The sequence below is a fragment of the Dermacentor andersoni genome, chromosome 8 (assembly GCF_023375885.2).
Source record: "Dermacentor andersoni chromosome 8, qqDerAnde1_hic_scaffold, whole genome shotgun sequence".
Lineage (NCBI taxonomy): Eukaryota > Metazoa > Arthropoda > Arachnida > Ixodida > Ixodidae > Dermacentor > Dermacentor andersoni.
This window is the reverse complement of record NC_092821.1, coordinates 116957793-116977410: the sequence shown is the minus strand read 5'-3', so window position 1 is coordinate 116977410 and position 19618 is coordinate 116957793. Positions and strand designations below refer to the sequence as shown.

The 19618-nt window shown below is 44.8% G+C and overlaps 1 protein-coding gene across 1 annotated transcript; it reads right to left on the bottom strand.

Annotated features, from left to right (window-relative positions):
• Window positions 1–6121: 6121 nt before the first annotated feature.
• LOC126529170 (uncharacterized) lies at window positions 6122–18833 on the bottom strand. The gene is made up of 7 exons (XM_072284152.1): window positions 18457–18833; window positions 14643–14677; window positions 13348–13556; window positions 12233–12353; window positions 11703–11769; window positions 8670–8809; window positions 6122–6288 (listed from the first exon to the last, which is right to left on the bottom strand). The coding sequence occupies exons 1-7, from the start codon at window positions 18710–18712 to the stop codon at window positions 6175–6177; spliced, it is 942 nt and encodes a 313-aa protein (XP_072140253.1). The 5' UTR covers window positions 18713–18833; the 3' UTR covers window positions 6122–6174.
• Between the last annotated feature and the right edge of the window lie 785 nt (window positions 18834–19618).

Genomic DNA, 19618 nt, shown 5'->3' with positions numbered 1-19618 from the left:
GTAAACAGGAAACGGCTTGGGACCATTCTGACACGGAAAACTCTTGGAAATCTTCCGAAGTGCCCTGTCCCTGAGGAGAGAAGGGAAGAGAGGTAGCGAATCAGGTCTCTAACCATGTCGCAATTACATCTACAGATATCAGCTTTTTCACTGGTGGTTAAAACTACTGAATCCAAGTTCAAGGGGCGTGGAACCATTTGTTGGAATCCTAAAAACCGAAACATTGCAGGCTCATTCTTTGATTTAGAAAGTGATTCGAAATGTCGGATATTGTAATCGTCTTTTGCCTTAGATACCGTTCTTTTAAATGTTCGAATAATAAATTTATAGTTCCTCCAGTTTTTCGGAGACTGCTTATGCATGAGTTGTATCCATGCAGCTTTACGTCGCTTGTATTCCTGCAAGCAAACGTCATTCCATCAATTTGTAGAAGCAGTGTCATTGCGTGCCTTTAACTGGAACTCTGATCTTTTGCGCGAAGTATCTATTATTGAGCAAATATCCTCAGCTTTCAATGGAGAAATTAAATTGATTGAAAAGTGGTCTGCAAGCATTTTTTTTATATGTACGGTAACCCACAAGGGACTAGATTAGAGCCTCCACAATGGACTGCAGACCTACCACTTCAACCACAGCCGGAAAATCATCGCTGGTTGTCCCAACATTCACAGTTTCCCATGCGGATGTGGAAACACCTGGACCCGAAAATGTAAGATTCAGCACAGATCTAAACTGTCCTCGAAAAAAATGTAATTGATCCCGAATTTCGTCACGCAAAGTTCTTTGTTATTGCTCAGACCCATAGACGCTTTCCACACTGGTCTGTCCCGGATCCCCATGACACATGATGAGAGTTGAAGTCACCAGCCAAAACTATATCTCTACCGCATTTTGCCAAAACCGAGTCAAGTGGGCGTGTATCCTGCACACCCGAAGGAAAGCATAGATTGACCAACGAGAAAGGCCTGCTGCCAGGGAGAGTAATTTCTACTGCTAGAATTTCACATTCTAGAGGCATCAGCTGGAATGATATAATTTGCCCGGTGTAAAAACTCGCTTGAGACCATAATTAACAGTCCCCCCATCTAGACGGGTGATCTACGCTAAAAGACCTAAAATTGCGCAAAGAAAATAGTTTTTCAGGGGACAACCAAGTTTCTTACAGTAAAACTACATCTGGAGAAATTTGAGAAGATAGGATGTTTAAATCAGTAGAAGCAGCGAATATTGATATCCAGTTCTACTCCAGCACCCTCATCTACCTTCCAGTGATGAGAGCACCACAGAAGCCACAGCCTCTTCCAAAATACTACATTTATACTGAATCCTGACATATTTTTTTTAGATTTACTAACTGAGTGTGAAGTGTTAGCCTCAAGCGGAGAACACCTCCTTTTTTGTGCCCTCAAGTCAATCTCCATGTTTGAGGTATCTTGATAAGCAGAGTTGTCTGGGCTAGTAGTAGCCTTGTTTCAGGAACCTTAAACAGGCCTGACTTGCCTTATATGCGTTGTGGACGCAATTGTCCCATCTTCCAGAAAGTCGGCTAAACAAGTATTCATGTCAGAGCTTGATGGCAGAGCAGTAGCAGTGGGCAAAAATTGTTCCAACTTTGAGGATACCACTCCATTAAAGCATTCCGTGACGCTTTCTACAATCCGCTCCATAATTTTAGCCATAAACTTCTCAATAGCTTGTGCAATTATCTCTAACAGGCTTCCTGGCTTGTCGGGGTGGTACCTTTGACGCTTAAAAATTTAACAGAAGAAAGTCTTAAAAAGTAGTGCGAAGGTGTACGTTATCCCTACTATAAAATCTTATGTTCCCATGGCTAACTTTATATGATCAGTGGTTTTCTGTCAGAGCCAACAGGATTATCGTAAGGGATATTTGAAGGTGCTACTTTTAGGAGAATGATGTTACCAGCAGCAGTACAGACACTCTTTAGTGTCTTTGCTAGTGAAATGGTGGAAGCCGGGGAAGTGTTTCACGTTCCTTGGGGCGTTGACTGCCTATAAGCGGAAAGGCTGAAACCATTGAACACGTGTTGCGCGATGGTTAGAAAGAAATCTACCCCGTCACGTGTTTCTTGGTATAGGACCGCGCTCGAACAACTTATCTCGCTGGAGCAAAATTTTCGACAAGCGCACCTGCGTTCGTCAAGCCACAAATCAAATGACTGCCGCCACGAAAACGTGTGCCTCTGTTGACATTACGACGGTTTATTTTCAATAATTTCGTCTGTCGATTGGTTAACCGTGCTTTTATATTATCAGGAAGCACGCATAAAGGAAGGACCCGTGTCACTAGCTGTGCAGCTTTCCGTATGTAGCGTGCAGTCATCTGCAAATATTTTTGCTTTGACGAAATGTGTGCAAGGAATATCACTATTAAAAAAGGAGCCAAAGCTCCAAACCCTCTAGCATTCCTCGTGCAACTCAGCAAGTGGTCGACATCAATATTTATTCAATACTAGCAGCCACACTTTAATATAATCACAACAGGACCCTGAAAAAGGAACGCGTCGTCCTAAAGAAAGTATAAATGCTGTAATTCAGACACCTTTTTGTTGAGCGCCAGCTTATAAGCCATTTGACTGCACCACAACTTCTCCAACAGAATTTCTTGGGAAGCTCAAGTACTGCAATTCACTTTTGTAGCTAAATTTTTCCTACTTAAGTCGTTTAGCAATCACTCTGTGATCTAGTGTCTTTTTTGTCAGCTTTCCACAGGTCTCTCATAAAAAAATGCGTGGTTTAGGGACAGGAAAGCACCCCAATTTTAATTTGGCTGTGAATAATAACAGCCACTTTATGTAAAATAACCCCTTTCTGTGATAATTCCGATTCATTCCTTTTGATTTACTGAAGGTTAAAGATGTATATAGGCGCCTTGCATCTTCAAATGCGCTGGTAGTAACTAATGGGCTGAAAAAGTAAGGCATATAGGGTCGTATAAAGGACTGCCTATGCCTTTGTTCTCCATAAATCATAATTTATTGTTGGAACCGAATGAAAGACAATTATATGTCCTGTGAAGTTTTAGTAAAGTAACCAAAATCCCGTGGGTGTTCACCGAAACCCCGGCCTAACTTTGCAACATAGACATTTTGTATTAAGCAAGATGACTAAGACGTTATTGCGATACTGAAAGGTTTCATAACGTGGGCATTAGTTTGTTGATAGTAATAAGTTTAGTGACAACCGTTATGCTAAACTCAGTAGAAACGCCACCTTGCGCAGTATTTCTTCAGACAGAGAAAGGGGCAATAAAACATTAGGCTTATTTATCGCCAAGGGTAAGTGACGCGCTCCTATATTTCACGTCATCCATTCGTAGGCGCCGACCTGGCTAGGGCAATATCTCAAGCAGAGTAATTCATTCACATGTGCCTGCCCCATTCATCAGAGTATAGGTGCGCAATTTCTTCTGCTGCACTGCATTTCTGCAGCAAAATATGTTACGTCTTAGAATTGTCAGAAAATACTTATAGCGATATACCATTCCCGAAAGAATCCATCGTTCTTATGCATTTTGTTTCTATATATGGCGCCAATATTGAATTATGAGATTCCTGCTGGTATTATGAATAAAAAATTGCGCAGGGCTGGTGTGAATGTATGATTTAAAAGAAACTTCGAAAATAATTTTGAAGTTGAGTGATAGATTGCCTGATGCCTAAATTCTGGTTCTATGCAGTGTTTCACTAGTTCTTGCTCTCAGAGCAAGAACTAGAGAGATATAAACTTCGTTGCAGCCAACGAAACAAGATTTCGTATAACCGACTGGTTGCTTATTCAAAACTAATGAGAAAGGCGTGATGCACTGTAGCTGTCTACCAACTCCATAACCGGGACCAATTAGCAACCAGAAACCAGCACACTATCCATTACCCTAATCAGACACCATACACGTGCCAACCTTGTCAATCCACGTGTCGCCTCAAGGCAGGCACTTCCAGCCACTGAAACGGCAGGACTTAGCAGACAAAAGTCATGTTTACTAAACAGATCCAAGGTCGATGCTGTTTCTGCACTCAAGTCAATGTGGAGTGAATAAACAAAGCACTGTGACACTGGGGCAGGGGGTATTCGGGCAAGTGCCACCCTAGTGGACATGTCCATTTCGTCTGCTGCTTCAGTGCTGATTGGCTGGGTAGGCGTACACGTCAGAAGGAGATACGCACCCGCAGTCAAGCATGTCCACAAAGTTGACACTTGGAGAAACCCCTCCCCCTCTGCTAGCTGCACGGTGATGTGAATGAAACACGCGATCAAATTCTATTAGCATGCTAAACGTCTAATAACGTGCGCACTCTAATAGCTTCGCGTACAAAGACGACTGCATTTAAAAGTGCGTGACGCTCTTCTATCAATTATTTACAGTCGTCACTTGACAGAACGACTATATATTTCTTGTTACTGTTGCTTCTATCCCCCCCTGATTCTATGACCAGCTAAGACCCCCCCTCCGTCCTTATTTCTCTTCTTCTTCTCACTCTAGCGGTAATATATATGGACTTTATTGAACTGTTTATTATTCAGTGAGACTTCCGCGGTACTTCTTAGGTTTTAAATACTTATTTTAGCGCTCCATACTGATCCCCTAGATTGATATCCCGCGATCTCCCGATTACCCAGCTGTCAACTCTCGTCGCATTTTCCTATAGGTTGACACTCAACGGCAGACTTGTACTGTGTCTGCGCATCAACGTATGGCTGAGTATCAATTTGTGAACCTAGCTACTACGATGTCAACTACATGGTACTGAAGCCCGCAACACGAGCCAGAGTATTACCTAGGGCTAACTTCAATTTGGGCACGCTACAAACAAACAACGACCATTTCGCTCAGATCTAGAGTCTTAAAGAATTGCAGGAACATTAGCACCTTCAAGCGTGCCTATGATGTGGGAATTTATTTGTCTAGAGGGCGTGACCAAGGAGAACCCACACCATGTGAGCGTTCAAGATGCGAACAGTCATGTTGAGTACAGTCTAAAAGCACGGTAGTTCTCTTACCTAGTACGAGAAATGTCAAACATTCAGGTACACTTAAGAAAAGGTGCTTTAGCTTTGAGAAGCCGTTTTGGAAAAACTTGAGCTAGAGGCCAAAACTGGCATATTTAGGATGCACTGTATTCTTAATGTCACTAATATAGCTATGCTGCTAAATTGAACCATCTTCATTGCCCCCGGTTATTTCTGAATTTGAAACATGCCACCTAAATGAAATAAGTAACATCATCAATACATGGAATATTATCAGCCGTCTGCCAGAGTGGAATCAGTAATCAACAGGCAATAAATACATACAAAGGAAAACAAGTGGTACCCATTCGACCTGAAAAAAATGACACAAACCAACACAAAGAAGAGGATCCTGATGTGATACTCTTGGTTAGAAACTACTCAAACCGGCGCCACATTCAAAACGAATGCAAGCGTTCTCATTGTTGCAATAAAACCAGTTTCGCTAGTGCACATGGTACATTCTTACTTCTTGAAGCTCGAGAACAGAAAGCAAACTTCAAAGCGCAATCTGAAGCATGGGCACAGTGAAAAACTTGACGGGTTATTCAGCACAGACACAGCGATCGAGGAACGTTGAACACGTCGATACAAACGCCAAACTTCGCTTTAAAACGTCAAAGTTCTTCACTCGGCGTGCTACCAAACACCAAGAACGGTTCAATGCCGCATTAATTTTTGTCTCTCACCACAGGAGCCTGTAAACTTGGTGCCACAAAATTGAAAGCAACAAAAGCGGCACTGAGCGCGGTAATATACTCTGCAGTAACTACATCACTCTGTAGTAACTAATTAAGACCATCTGAATTCTGCAGGAACAAACTACAGTACTGTATGCGCAGTAATAACTACGACATTCTGTACTCTCCAGTAACTAATTACAACATTCTGCATTCTGCAGTAACTAACTACGATATTCTGCATTGCGCAGTAGCTAACTATGAAATTCTGCATTCTGCAGTAACTAACTACGACACTGCACTCCAACCCTCATGTGCTCGGGTACGTGGCGTCCACCATTACGAAATTGTCTCACACAGAACTCTCTTTTCGCGAGCTTTGCATGAACAATAAAAACACAGGGGCCGGCATATTTCACATTAAATATATTTCAAAGTCACAATAGGTCTTCCAAAAGGTTTCTTCAACTTCTGTAGCGCCTTATGAACACAAGGCGAAGGCCACGGCCATTGAAGTATGCGAGAACATCGGCGTTGAGATCCAAGTCAAACCATGCGGAGTCTTTGTAAATGCAGCACTTTTAGCGATAGGAAAGGAGAAATAAAATACGACCATTGTTAGTCACGTGAATCTCATTTGAAATCACACATCAAGGACTGATTACTGTGCAAGAGGCCAGCGCAAATTTCAGTCACTCTTGTATCACAACTACCGCTGTCGCTAAATTTTCGATAATGATGTACAGTCTAGCAGTATCTCAGCCTCGAGCTATGTTATCTTCTCGTTAGCCTTGATAAATTATGTTGACGATTACACGAATAACGGCAGCAGCAAATCAATACCTTGAAAATTGTACGGAATAAGGAATGCGTTCACTTGGCCACTCGACCCGAAATATGAGCCCTAGGTTAACCGAAACATTGGCAGCAATCTACAACTAAAGTTGCTAGAAGGGTTTGTCGCTTGCTAAATTCCTGAAACATTTCGATCTGCATAAATCAGAGCAGGGCACAATATCGTAGGAGGAGTCGCCACAAACGTCCTTACAAACTTATTTCACGAGCCCATTTATAAACTGTTCTATAAGAAGGTGAAACAAAAAGAAAATTGTTATGCTGAACTCGTTAGAAGAGCCGGTCAGCGAGTGGCAACCGTTCTTACGAACGAAAAGCTATACGAATTCATGTCCAAATAAACTTCTCCGTTTTTTTTTTTTTTTTGTGTGTGTTAGTGGCGATGTCGGTATACTTAATCCAATTCTCCTTAAAGCACATCTGGCCCTCGCTCTTCAGGCCTTGTTCAAATTTGTACTCATAACATGTTTTCTCAATATTTTCATTATAGAAACGCAAATGCCATAAGCGATTGGTAATCACTGAAGTGATTTTCTATCGTTGTAAGCAAAGTTATCGCTGTTACGAATGACAGGTGTGTAAATACCGGCCAATCAGAAAATATTCTCACGTAAATGAAGTTTTGGGAATACATCTGTTTTACTTCTAATGTTTTGGGAGCACCTATTATTTTACTTTCTGCGGGTGTTCGCTTATATCAAATTGTAGCTGTCATCAGGTTCTCACCTTTGTGCAAGACACGTTTATGGAATGCGACCCTTTGCAAAGGATACCACCGGTTCAACACTGAAATCGCCGTGTCTAATCAAGTCGGGCGCGCAACACGAATTGTGTCGCAAAATCTGCAATCTATGCGACTACCAGCGACTGCTCGAAAATGTATTCTGACCCATGTAAACGCCACGTCTTAGTAGTTAGATTTCCGTGACCGCTGACCGTGTTCGATAAGCTTCATATAGTCATCATGCAGCTCAGTTCTGAGTTCTGCGCAGAAGTTCTCCCAATAAAGATGTTCTATTCTGTTTCCAGGTCTTCCCGCAGTATTTCGAACTGTTCGTCATTGCTACTCTCTGACCATGGATGGCCTGCATTGATGCCAGCTTGGCCGCCATCTTATGGTCCTAGCAGCACAATTAAGAAGCGTGGCAGCGTGATACTTGCGCCTTTCGCCGACTGACGAATAGATAACAGCGATAATCTGTTGGAAAGCGGTCCGCCTCAAATGGGAAAAAATATCCTACGTGGGGTAATATGCTGCACTGACGTCACCGTTACCATCCTGCTTCGGTTGCAGCATGGCGACAAAATATATTACGACACTCAATTTGCAGGACGTTGCTGCTGAAATTTTTAGGATTTGCCAATCTCCACAGCCATATTGAATATTACAGCAGAACAGACAAGCGCAAGGAACAGAGATAGATAGTAGATATTGAAAGAGCTGAAAGCACGTGACGGGTTGAGGGATATCTTAGTAAGAGAGAGGAAGTGATAGTTGTCAAGGTGTCCATTCTCATAGCCTTTTATCGGAAGAACACTTCGTCATTGACTATGTGCCTTGGCGAGTTCCTAACACCGCTTACAAACTCCTTTTCTATGGGCGCATCTTTTCAGTGCGTACGGTCTAGTGCAAATCTCATGTAGAGTAATTTCCTCCCTCACGATACTGCTAGAACATTTCTGCGCTAGATCTCAACGGCGCCACCTAATTTAGTTCAATGGGAAGATCCGCCTTTGCTCGTATAGACGGCATAAAGAATTGTTTTTTTTTTTCGGTGCCTACTGCAACTGCAACAATTCTTTTTCGAATACGCAAGCATCACCAAGAACAAGGCAAGTATTCTGTTAGTGAATCAGTGGCACGCCACTGACACGCACGCTTCCGTTATTTATCCGTTTCCGTGTTAAGTGCTCGTCTCAAGGTGCATCCACAATACACCAGTCTGTAGCGGGAAGACAGTGAAGGCCGGCAAAACACAAAGACGCAGGTCTATGTCTCTCGACACGTTCGTCTGTTTTCTCTGTCTTCCTCTCGCACTTCATACATATAGCATGTATTGCTGCAGTAAGTCCAACATTGACCTCAGAGTTTGCCAACGTTTACCTTCCGGAATGTCATTCGAGAACAGGACGCAACTGAGTCTTCGATGCATTCCCACAAAGAGCTGCACCACCACGCTGCCGGTAACTCCAGGTTGGCAGCCGGAACTTTTGTGAACACCGTTTTCCTCCAATCACTGCAGCCTGGATAGAAGCGGGAAATTTTATCCATTTCTCCGTCTCTAGACTTCTTTTTTGACACAGCAGCGAGATATCACAGCTATCGCCACCGTCATAGCAATAATAAATCATACACAACGCACAAAACGCCGTCGTTGGCGATGCGCGCTGCGGGTTTCGGCCACCAAGGTGCGTCAACAGACGCCACCACTGCCTGAAAAGTATAAGCACTAATGACCAAAAGCATCACGTTCGCGACGGCTAAGTGGTTAGCAAGTCCATGCACACGAATGAATACTGCCGCAGTGGCCGTGAGTTCGAAATGCTGATGTTGCGGTTGTTTTCTCACCGCAGAAGTCACTCATGATCACTTTTTTCGCGGGACTGTCTGGTGTCAAAATGAAACCGAGACTGCGTCGTCTCTTGACGTGGCAGGGCTTAGCGGGTCCGCTTCAGGCAGAACTGATAGGGATTATGACCGATTTGCCCCTGTCACGTGAAGTGATTGGTGTTGTCTTCTGTTATAGTCAATTTTTCCTACGCAACAAAGATTCAACCTATCTTAGAGGCATTTGTGATATTTGTTCTGGACTTGTAGGCTATGAAGGCCTAGCCAATGGTAACACAAATGAGGTAGCATATAGGGTCTCCTTAGAAGACGGTAGCTCGCGTCTTGAAAGAATTTACACAGTCATTGGCGCAGCTCTAACATAATAATGTAACAAAACTCCCAATCCTAATGCATGCGAAGGTGCGAAATAAAGGACAAAGACAAAAGTGGATCTGTGTGCGTACCTTCTTCAGTTTAGGAAGAATATACGCTATAGCATACATTCATATACATTCAGCGCATGCAAGGAACACAGGCCCTTGTAGCGCGCATTCTACTGACCTTTATATTATCGCTTCCCTCGGCCATTCTCAATATTATCAAAGCGCACTGTCAAGCTCAATTCCAAGCATGATCAGGGTGCTTTAATACGAGAGCAAACACAAAAATAAAACACACGAGTATAATGGGATGCGGCGAGTAGCATCTAACCGTCCTAATTAAATATGACAATTTCGTTGTAACAGGAAGCATTGAAAGCGATACCGCGATGTAGCGTAGCCCTCGAGCGACTAGTAGGGTGTTCGAACAATACGCGGAGGCTACCCAGCATGCAACGACGCTCGAGACAACTACTGTAGCTTAGCCCGACGAGCGCCCTGGCAAGATGTCAGGCATGTCAAAACAATGACGAAAAAGGGTGCGTTCTGGCGTCGAACAAGAGGCGTACAACTTTCTGGAGCAGATGACTCATGGTGAGGGCGTGATAAGCAGTGCCCATAGAAATGGTCACGTAATTTAATGTAATTTAACGTAATTTAACGTAATTACCAGTGTACGCACCACAGTGCATGCATGTGGTACCCAAACAGCTGCTCAGCAGGAGTAAAAAATGAGCGCTGTGCTGTGGAAGTATTTAACTGCCTGCCCAGTGGACGTGCCCATTTCGTCTGCTGCTCAAGTGCTAATTGGCTGGACTGGGGTACACGTTACAAGGAAACAGGGGCCCGTAGCCATTAAGCACTTCAGCAGCAGACGAAATGGACATGCACTCAAAGTGGGCGCTTACAGAAAAAATTGCCAGTGGATTAGCTCGGCTATGCCACGATATACGTAGCGAAAGCTAAGGCATAACATGGTTAGCCTTGGTTAACCTTGATTGCAAATCCAGGTTATTCTGGTTGTCTAGCTATGTTCCGGTGTTTAGCCAGTCGTTCGGTGTGCTCTTCGTCTGTTTCCTGGGCGATTCGTTTCCGCCTCATCTCGTTCCGATGTTGATTGCAGGCCTCCTTCTGCTTATCAGAATTGGCGCCGTCCATACTACCACCTCAACTGCGGTTACGGCGCACGCGAGCTCTCCTTTTCGAATCCTCCCACATGTTATCAGCCATTCTACGCAGCTGGCGAAGTAGCGGAGGTGAACGCAACGACAAGGAACGTGGTGTGACGTCATGTGCCTCCTCGGAGCACCGTCATGGCGAAATTGCAACACCAAAGTCACCAACATCGTGCAGTCCATAGCGACCCCGTTGCACACGAAACGCTCGTGTGCTCGACGCTTATCATGTCCATGTCCTGGCAGATGGCGGACGGGGTTTCAGCGAGAATCATTTCATCGATCTTCGATTCATTCCTACACAATGCTTCCCCATTAGATTTGTGGCGCAGAAGAGCACCATCACGCAATCCAGAAAGATAGCATTTTCCGGATCGGCAACACTGAACGTTTTTCCTTTTTCGGGGCCCACCCTGACGGGCTCATGGCTTCACACAAGTTCTGTTTCAATGCATGTCGTTCTGGGCTCCTGTATTCGCTGACACCTCAGCACAACTGTTGGCATTGCAAACAACACTGGCACTTCAAGCTCATTGATTTATTGACATTGTTAAGCAGACCTGAGCAGCACTGTACTGTGGAAGACGCCATAACTAAGACGTACAAATGAATTCTGACAAACATTTCGCCTACCGCTACGACCCTGGTTGAACAGTCGATGAACAAGATGGAACCTGGCTGAACACTCGATGAACTTGATGGGTGACGCATTTGATTATTCAGCCCAGAAAGGGCACGGGTGGTTTTGTCGCAACTGTAGGTAAACTGTCAGAGCACCGCATGCGTCGTCTGGATGTAGTTTTGGATCTTGCTTGCAGCAAGCTGTGTACTCTTGGGATGTTAATTAAAACTGATTTATTCGCAATATATTTCAACCAAGAACACATATAGAAGGAAAAATGCTGTATTTTCTTATATACATTATTTGGCTTCATTGCCTCTCTGCTGGCAAAGGTGGTATTCTAATAGCGTTACGGTATACGAAAGCAATAACCTAAAGGTGACACGTAAAAGCTTCAAAACGTGCTTGCCTTTGATCCGCTGATCAATTGCCTTTGAGAACTCGTCGATATTCGCCCCGGCTATTAAAGCCAAGTCCTGTAAATACAAGCGGCAGTGAAGCCGTGGGAATTAAAATACCGAACGCGATACTTTGAACAAAGAAATGATGCAATGACCACACATGCCAATGAACACGCCAATGTAAACGCGATCTTTCTTCATAGAAAAAAATGATGTGCAACTATAGTTTTGCGCCTTGCGCCTAACTCTTCCGCCGGCATAGCGGTGTATATATTTCTCTTTTATTCGTTAACCGGTACAGAACGTATCTGGTAGCTGCACACATAATATAAACTAATTTACACCATCTGGGCTAGAATTAGATTTTCAGAGATTTCGCAATGGCTCTGCGGCAACCAATCGACTGTGAAACATCATCCCCGGTCATTATTATTACGTCACTGAAGCGGAACTCGACATCGACGAATGTTGGCGTTGGTATAGAAGAAAAGGCACGCACTACACACCCGTTTCCTCCCTGATGTAAAAGCACACTTACCTGCGACGGCTTTGTTAAGATAACTGGCAAGTTCTTCGCCAGGTATCGCTGCTGCTCCGCGGCTGCGTCCAGTGCCATGGAGGCGTGCCGCATCATAGCGAGCGCGCCAAGGCACATCATCCTGAGTAAATAAAAATAAAAACAAGAAATAGTTCGGCATGTTTCAAGAGAATTAAGTGGTAATGACTAGGCATACGTTGAAGGAGCTAAGCAATCTATATTTGTAGCTGTCACCGGATGCCTTATGTGCCAAGTGACAAAGTTAGTGGCATCCGCGAACCTTTTCAAAACGTAATACTCAGGCGAATATTCCCTTCGTATAGCCTCTCAGAGAATATGAAACACTAACACGATGGCCCTCTTGAGAAGGCAGCCAATTTTGTCCCCAAACGTAAGGGCCACTGTGGTAAACGTTCTTGGTTTTTCTGAAATATTTGCGGTTCCTTTCTTTGCGACAACAACTAAGAGCAGGTGATTGAACGCCGATAAGGTGAAGAAAGCCGATAACAAAGGCCCTGTCTGTCTTCAGCCAACCTCCACCCATCTTGTCTCCCGTCAAACAAACAAGAAAAACGAGACTTTATTCACTGTCGCCACGGGTGCTACAAGCCGCGCCCCTCCGGCCACGTTCCGCAGAGAGATCAGAGAGAGCAAAACATCAGGCTACTTCGAACCGCTCGCCGATCAGCTCGGAATTCGGCATGCCAGACTCAAAGCACGGAGGTGTCGGTTGGTGCACTTCGGGGGGCCACCACTTCGCGAGAAATGACAATACCTCAGCGGACGAATATGAACGTTGGGTGCCTTAGCAAAATGATAACTTGTACTTGACAAGTTCATAGTCGCGGTCCGCTGCGAGAGCTTGCTGCTTTAGCAGTGAAGGAAATTCCCGGCCATACAAATTGAAGTAGGTAGACGTTATTTCTCTCCGAAGTTATCCCTTGCCCTAATCTCGGGGACGTACGTCAAATGTGTGCGCATGTTTGCGTTTAGATAATTATTCGGTACGTCAGTCAATATTCGACAGAACACTTGCGAACATACATATTTGCATTCAAGATATCTCGACCCGAAATATATTTTTTCTAGTACGCACGCTATTGAACCCCACTTACGTAAGACATACAGACAGTATCCAAAGCGAGAACGTTCTCTTGCCAACGGAGTCTGGCGGGCTGGTGAAACTGGTTGCTTTCTCTTCGGGCCGGTCCTTGCAGCGCTTTCGGAGTACCGCCAGTCCAGAGAGCGGAACAGCCACGGTGAGTAACAGGGCGAACACGGTGAAGATAACTGGCCCCAGCGACTGGAGCACCAGTGGGAACAGCTGGACAGGAAGTGCAGCGAACACATGCAAGCAGTCGTGAGCACAAGTCTCGCTCCTGTGTACAACAAATGCATTCGCGCTCCATAATGTGGTGTATTGTTTTATGGGGTGAACCGTGAGGCTTGCTGTCACAGGGAACAAAAGTCATTTGGACAGTCAGTGGGAAGATAGCCTGGAAGTGTTTGATTACGAATGGAATGTAGCATGCTACAACACTGCACAAGCACGTAAAGCCCCGCACTCTTGTTCCACGATTGGGCCAGTTATAAACAAAGGAACAATTTCTTATAGGCTGGCTGGCTGTTGCTGTCCGTAAGCGGCCTGCATATATTCTGCTGACGAAGCAAGCGCCGGGTGTCCGGACTTGATGGTATTGCACACGCGTGTCCTTTCGTGCTCGAATAAGCTCACTTCTTCCCAGGCTCCAATCAGAATCGCGCTTTGTGCAGAAGATTACGCTCGAAGGCCGGTATCCGTTTCGGCCGGGAATGTGGGCGATGTATTCCCGCACGTCTTAGCAACAACGGCCTATTACGACATCAGCATTGTTCTAAAGGACGAGTCTGAGGCTCCGCTACTCGCTAAACAGTTCAACTTTATTTGTTAAAGAAAGACAAGCACACTGAGAACTCAACCAAGCACAAGGCTGGCAGTCGGGCTGGGTGAATGTTTCCGGTTCGACAACAAAGTTAAATTCTGGGCTTCGACGTGCCAAAACCACGATCTATTTACGAGGTGCGCCGTGGTGAAACACTCGGGGTTAACTTTGACCACCTGTGTTTTTTTTAACGAGTGCCCAATGCGCGTTACACGGAAATTTTTGCATTTCGTTCGCATCGAAATGCGGCCGCCGATGCCGGGATTCGTTCCCACGACCTCGTGCGTAGCAGCGTAACGCCATATGCACTTAGAAACCACGGCGCGTATTATGCAGTTCGATAACATCACGAGTACAAGATCTCTTTCAAATGCGAAGATTTATTTCTGTGGCAATTCCAGGATGTGTTCACTACAGCTTCGTATAACTTTCGTGGGGCTGTCAACTTTTAATTTCACAGAAGATGCTTCAGTTAATGCGGTACTCACAAGGTCTGGTGTAATGCTTCCTTCTTCCTTGATGCCTGCGAAATCAGAGAGAAAGAGAGAGACAGGGAGAGAGAGAGAGAGCAAAGATGGCCAGCTATAAAGAAAATCAAAAACGGGCGAACATGTAATGTTGACGGAAAGAGCATTTCGGCACGTGGACTTGACTTCTCCACCGCACAAGTTACTCTCTTTAGTGACGTTTACGTATACAGGTAGCTCACTCTCCCCCACATTATATGGAGAGGAAGAGCCATAAATACGGCAATCACTGTAGCATACGATAAAGAGGATGAAGGATAAAGCTTGCGGCCTCACGGGGCATTCAGTAAATTACTTGACATTCTCATTCGAATGCGACGTTATTTCCAATTTTCTTGCTCTCAACGAAGGGCATATACTCGAGCGCCATAATTAACCGTGCATTAACTTCTCCTAACCACCAAAGATCGTGTGTTCGACAGCGACCGAAGGCCTATGGTTCGACATTAACTCTCACCAGGGGGACACGCTACATTTGGAGCACGTTTACGATCTGGGGGTTCTTTGCGGACGTCAAAGGAGCAGGTGGATTGTCTTGTTTAGCGGTGTTCACACGTTGTCGTCTTCTCTTTCATACTGGTAGCCACAGTAAGGGGAAGCTCAAGGCGCAGAGGTGAGGCAAACAAATGTTTTCGGGTAATCAACAAGCAGACGTCACAGTGTGCGGCCGTCCCGGCTCTGGGTATTGAGACTGCAAAACAAGCTAGAAAACAAACACGACGTGCCGCCCGAGCAAGAGCAGACTACAGAAGGAGACTCCGCACGAGACACGTTTACAAACGCAGGAGAATTTAGCTCTCCTGAAAGTCTTTTGTGCGCTATGCAGTTTCTTTAGTTCCCTTTGCTCATTTTCTCAAAACCTGCGTATTTTCTTTTTTGAAGGTGTTCCATATGCGAATAAACGTATCTTTTTTTTGATAATAGAGATGTTTAGTTAAACTTTACAGACCTATTTCTCCCACTGTTGAGTCAGCAACGAACCGCAAAAAGCACAATCGTGCAACAACTTTTGATATGGCTCCCTTTTATAGCGAAGCATGTCAAGAGGAAAATAATTTTTATTATTGTTTAGTCACTTTACTTCTAGCATTCACTTCATTTCGTTAGTTTTCGTTCATTGCACAGCTCAAGAACTCGCCTATATTGCTACCAGAAATAGCTTTGTTGTAACGAGGCAAATTAAATTTATGAGTGCTGGCGTAAAACCCACGTTCATTATTTTTTTCAGAAAAGGGAAATAAAATATTGTTACACACATTATGAGGCTGCCGGGTGCCTAAAAAGCACACTCTATAACACAGACATAACAGACCACTAATCTGTGTAAGTTACATTCTAAACTTTCTTTAAATGGCGCATGGCCTCGTACTTTAAGTCTGAAGTAGTTCGGTCTCATTCGGAACCAACTGTTGCTACTTATGATCTTCATCAGCAGCATTCTGCCAACACTTTCTTTTGTTTCAGTTATGGCTACACCATTCAAAACCATTTTTTGCCGGGCGTATCATCGTCGGGTGCACTACTCACGGCCCCGTCCTAAGTCTACCGTATGCATCGTGCAGCTGGCACATTGCCGACGCCGCCCAAATGGCGTCAGTAATTTGTACGCAGTCTTGTACAAAAAGATTTAGCTTTTCTTCATCCGCGATTGGTCACCGTGTTTCAAGTAGGTCACGTGCACACTCAGTTCCCATCCGCGGACAGATCAACGTTTTAGTCTACCGTCATCTCGTGGCGTGCTAGAGCGTCCAATCAAATTAAATTAGGGACGCGTGGGAGAATTGGGCGTTTTTAAGGCATTCCGTACTACCAAAGCATTGTTGACGCTAATGCTGTGGGGCCATTATCTAAGTGAAAAAGAAAACACCCTCTCCCCCCTCCCCCGCTCTGGTACTTACTTCGGGGCCTAGCAGCGTCAGAAAGAACATCTGCTCTCCATAAGTGCTACAAAATATCGCCGATGCTATGTCCTCAGCATGGAACAAGACAAAGCCGTGACTGATTTTACCATTTATTTTTTTGCCGTCACAATTGTTATCAAGTCAAGCACCTATTCCCATCGAAGTGGATGGTCTGGGCAGGTCAAGTTGTTCTCGTGTTTCGCGTTCTCGCCAGCAAGTGAACCTACCGTATCCCGTTTGGCGCAAAGCTGGTCCACCCGCTAAAAAGAGTCAATACGGAGTGTGCCTCGGTATTATTATATTGAAGGTAGCAACGACACTCCGTCAGACCGCATGACCGGAACCATACTAGGCAGGGTCTGCACAAGCACTTAACATCGCATTACAAACGCTAAACATTTCCCAAGCAGTTTAGACGGGCCGTGACCGTGATGCCAATATGTGTCCGCTTCAAACAGCCGCATAAACGCAAAGGAGTTCATGTCATAGTTCATGTCACGATGAACCAAAGCAGCCACGTAATGGTTTGAATATCGTAAGAACAAAGATTTTTCAGTGCGGGTACTGCGCCATCAGTACGAGCCTTGTATGTATTCCGAAGTGGGGTCCACAAATGTGGTATTACAGCCCAGAGGCTGTAATAGCCATGAAGTTGACTAGATTACTCTCTTCTCATCTTTGGGTCGATCCTTCCCGCACTCTAGATTACTCACGTCAAAACGCACAATATACTTAATTTCCAGCTATCTATGTCAAAGTGCGTATCACATCGATGGACGAGTCCTTCCCGCGGCTGTCCAGATTGACTCAGCTAGATATCCGACTAATTGTACCTCTCTTCCTCTTCAAGCTTGAAATCACTGCGTCGATATGGGCAGCCCGATTACCTCAGGTTCACGACACTGCTAGTTGCCTGTGTATGTGTCAGTGCCACGCCACTCTACTTAACCAGTCTCACATTTCATCTTCTGTAGCCTGTGCCCACTCCTCGAATTGTCTGAAGTTTGCGCTTATCACGTGTTTTCCATGATCTGTATTTCCTTATTACGTAAGCCAACCATGCGGCATGGGTCATCGTCGAGGAGATCGATCCTGTTATCCAAATAATTGCTGTTTTGAGTAGTCATTGTGGAAACGATGGCCAATCAGGAAACACTGTCGCATAAAGGAACTTCTGTTAAATAATGCGGTCCCGTATGGTGACGTCCAATGGCCCAGTCTTCTTCTTGGAAAGGCTAGAAATGCATCAGGTTTGAAATGCGCGTCTCATACGAAGCTAGCGCAAGAAAGGCCGCAGACGGTGATTCACACAGTGAAATAGTGAACGTCACGTGATATTCGGTAAGCGTTAGACCGGTGTTATCTAAATGCGTAGAGTGACACTCATCGGGTTGGAATTGCCAGAACTTTTCGATCTTTCGAGAACTCTTCGTTACTGGCCACCCCTGCACATCACTTCGAACCATCTATTATAGGAATAGGAACATGGGTTTCATTTCTTCTTAACCAACCTCGGTCTCTCCTTGAACCGTTTTTACATCCCCATCGTTACTCACCCAGAGGGCGTCTGCAGATTTCCTCGCGAACATTATAACTGGGCTAACCACTGAAATTTCACGCCATCAGAGGTACTGCAATTGTCCGTGAATTATGTAGTACGGTATAGTTCTCCGCGTATGCAATTTTGTCGCAACATTTTCGGTGCCGACTGTCTAAACAGCGCGAAAAGAAATTTAGCAAATCTGTCGGTTTGTGGCGCTAGACACTCGTTTCTGGAGCGAAGAATATGAACGCAGAAAGAAAACGGAAACAACGCCAGACATTTAGCTGTGTTATTTTTTTTGTGGTTGCTAAACAAGCTTCATCACGTTTACCTTGCGGCATCTCCCTGGATGTCAAAATGGCTCCGAAACCGCTGTGGAGCCAGGTGAAGAGCCGTTGAGCAGCGCTGACCTCTGTGTCGTTCCGGCCGCTCGGTTTCAGTGGAGGTGGTAGTAAAGTGTAGACAGCGGTCTCCGTCTTTTTGCAGTCTGCGCACGTGAGCGAACAAAAGTAATCGGCAAGAATTGAAGGATCCCTCCTGCTGTACGTTCTGCGGCAGCAGCAGAGTTTCGCGATGGAAGCCGCCATCCTCCGACGAACAACTTCCCTGCAACGCACACCTTGTCCCTCTCATTCTCAGCAATCGTCTATCCATGCCACGTATAAAAATCAGATGTCTGTCTACGCACAAGTAGAGACTCTGTGGCTCATGGCTGCAGCGGGACCCTTGCTGTTCCAGATTTAAAAAAAGAAACTCAGCGCAAGGATATGGTAGGACAGCCTCTGATACCTAGTCTCCCATCAAACTTAATCAAGGTTTAAAATTATGCCGACTCACTACTGGACGAGGACGCGACTAATGTACGCTTTTTTGCCTAGGGTGAGGAGAAAACCACGCTATTTTTGTTGGCTTTATTGCATCTTTAGTCAATATTTGCGCTGTTTGCGAATGTTAAATTCAGGCAGAGCTTCCAGCAATAAAGTTGTAGAATGTTCTAAGAAACGTCTAATTTCGCAGTTCTCTCATAATTTGGCAGATGTTCTCTCATAATCGGCACATTTGAGAGCATTGTAATCGCGGATCGCAGGCTGGCATGTTACTTGCCTTATTTTACATCTCGTGGGCTCTCTGCAGGACGCAAAAGATAATGCTGATCTCCCTAACAAGTAGCATGTTCAAAGCTTCTAAATTACATGTTTCTTAAAGCTTTATCGAAAGGTATGCCCTATATACTTCCAATGTTCGTTATGTATTATGTATTATAATTACTGCATTTAGGCGGAATGCAAAATATAGTACTCATTGCTACATACAATAGCCACGAACATGCATTGGGTCACGTCTTCCTATAATGCTTCGGCATACTTCGAAATATTCGCTAAATTGACCTGGGACACCCTCTATAGAACAATATTACAATGAAGATGCGTAGAAAATACAGGCGCAAGAAATGCCTAACGCACTTACATGTATTTACAGCTTCTGCTTAGTGA

Excerpts from the sequence above, each read along its gene's own strand:
- LOC126529170 (XM_072284152.1), bottom strand. The coding sequence starts at position 18,712 with ATGGCGGCTTCCATCGCGAAACTCTGCTGCTGCCGCAGAACGTACAGC. Across the intron at positions 11,770-12,232 it reads TCTTAACAAAGCCGTCGCAG|GACTTGGCTTTAATAGCCGG; the intron begins GTAAGTGTGCTT and ends TTGTATTTACAG. Across the intron at positions 6,289-8,669 it reads CTCGAATGACATTCCGGAAG|TGCTGCATTTACAAAGACTC; the intron begins GTAAACGTTGGC and ends TATCGCTAAAAG.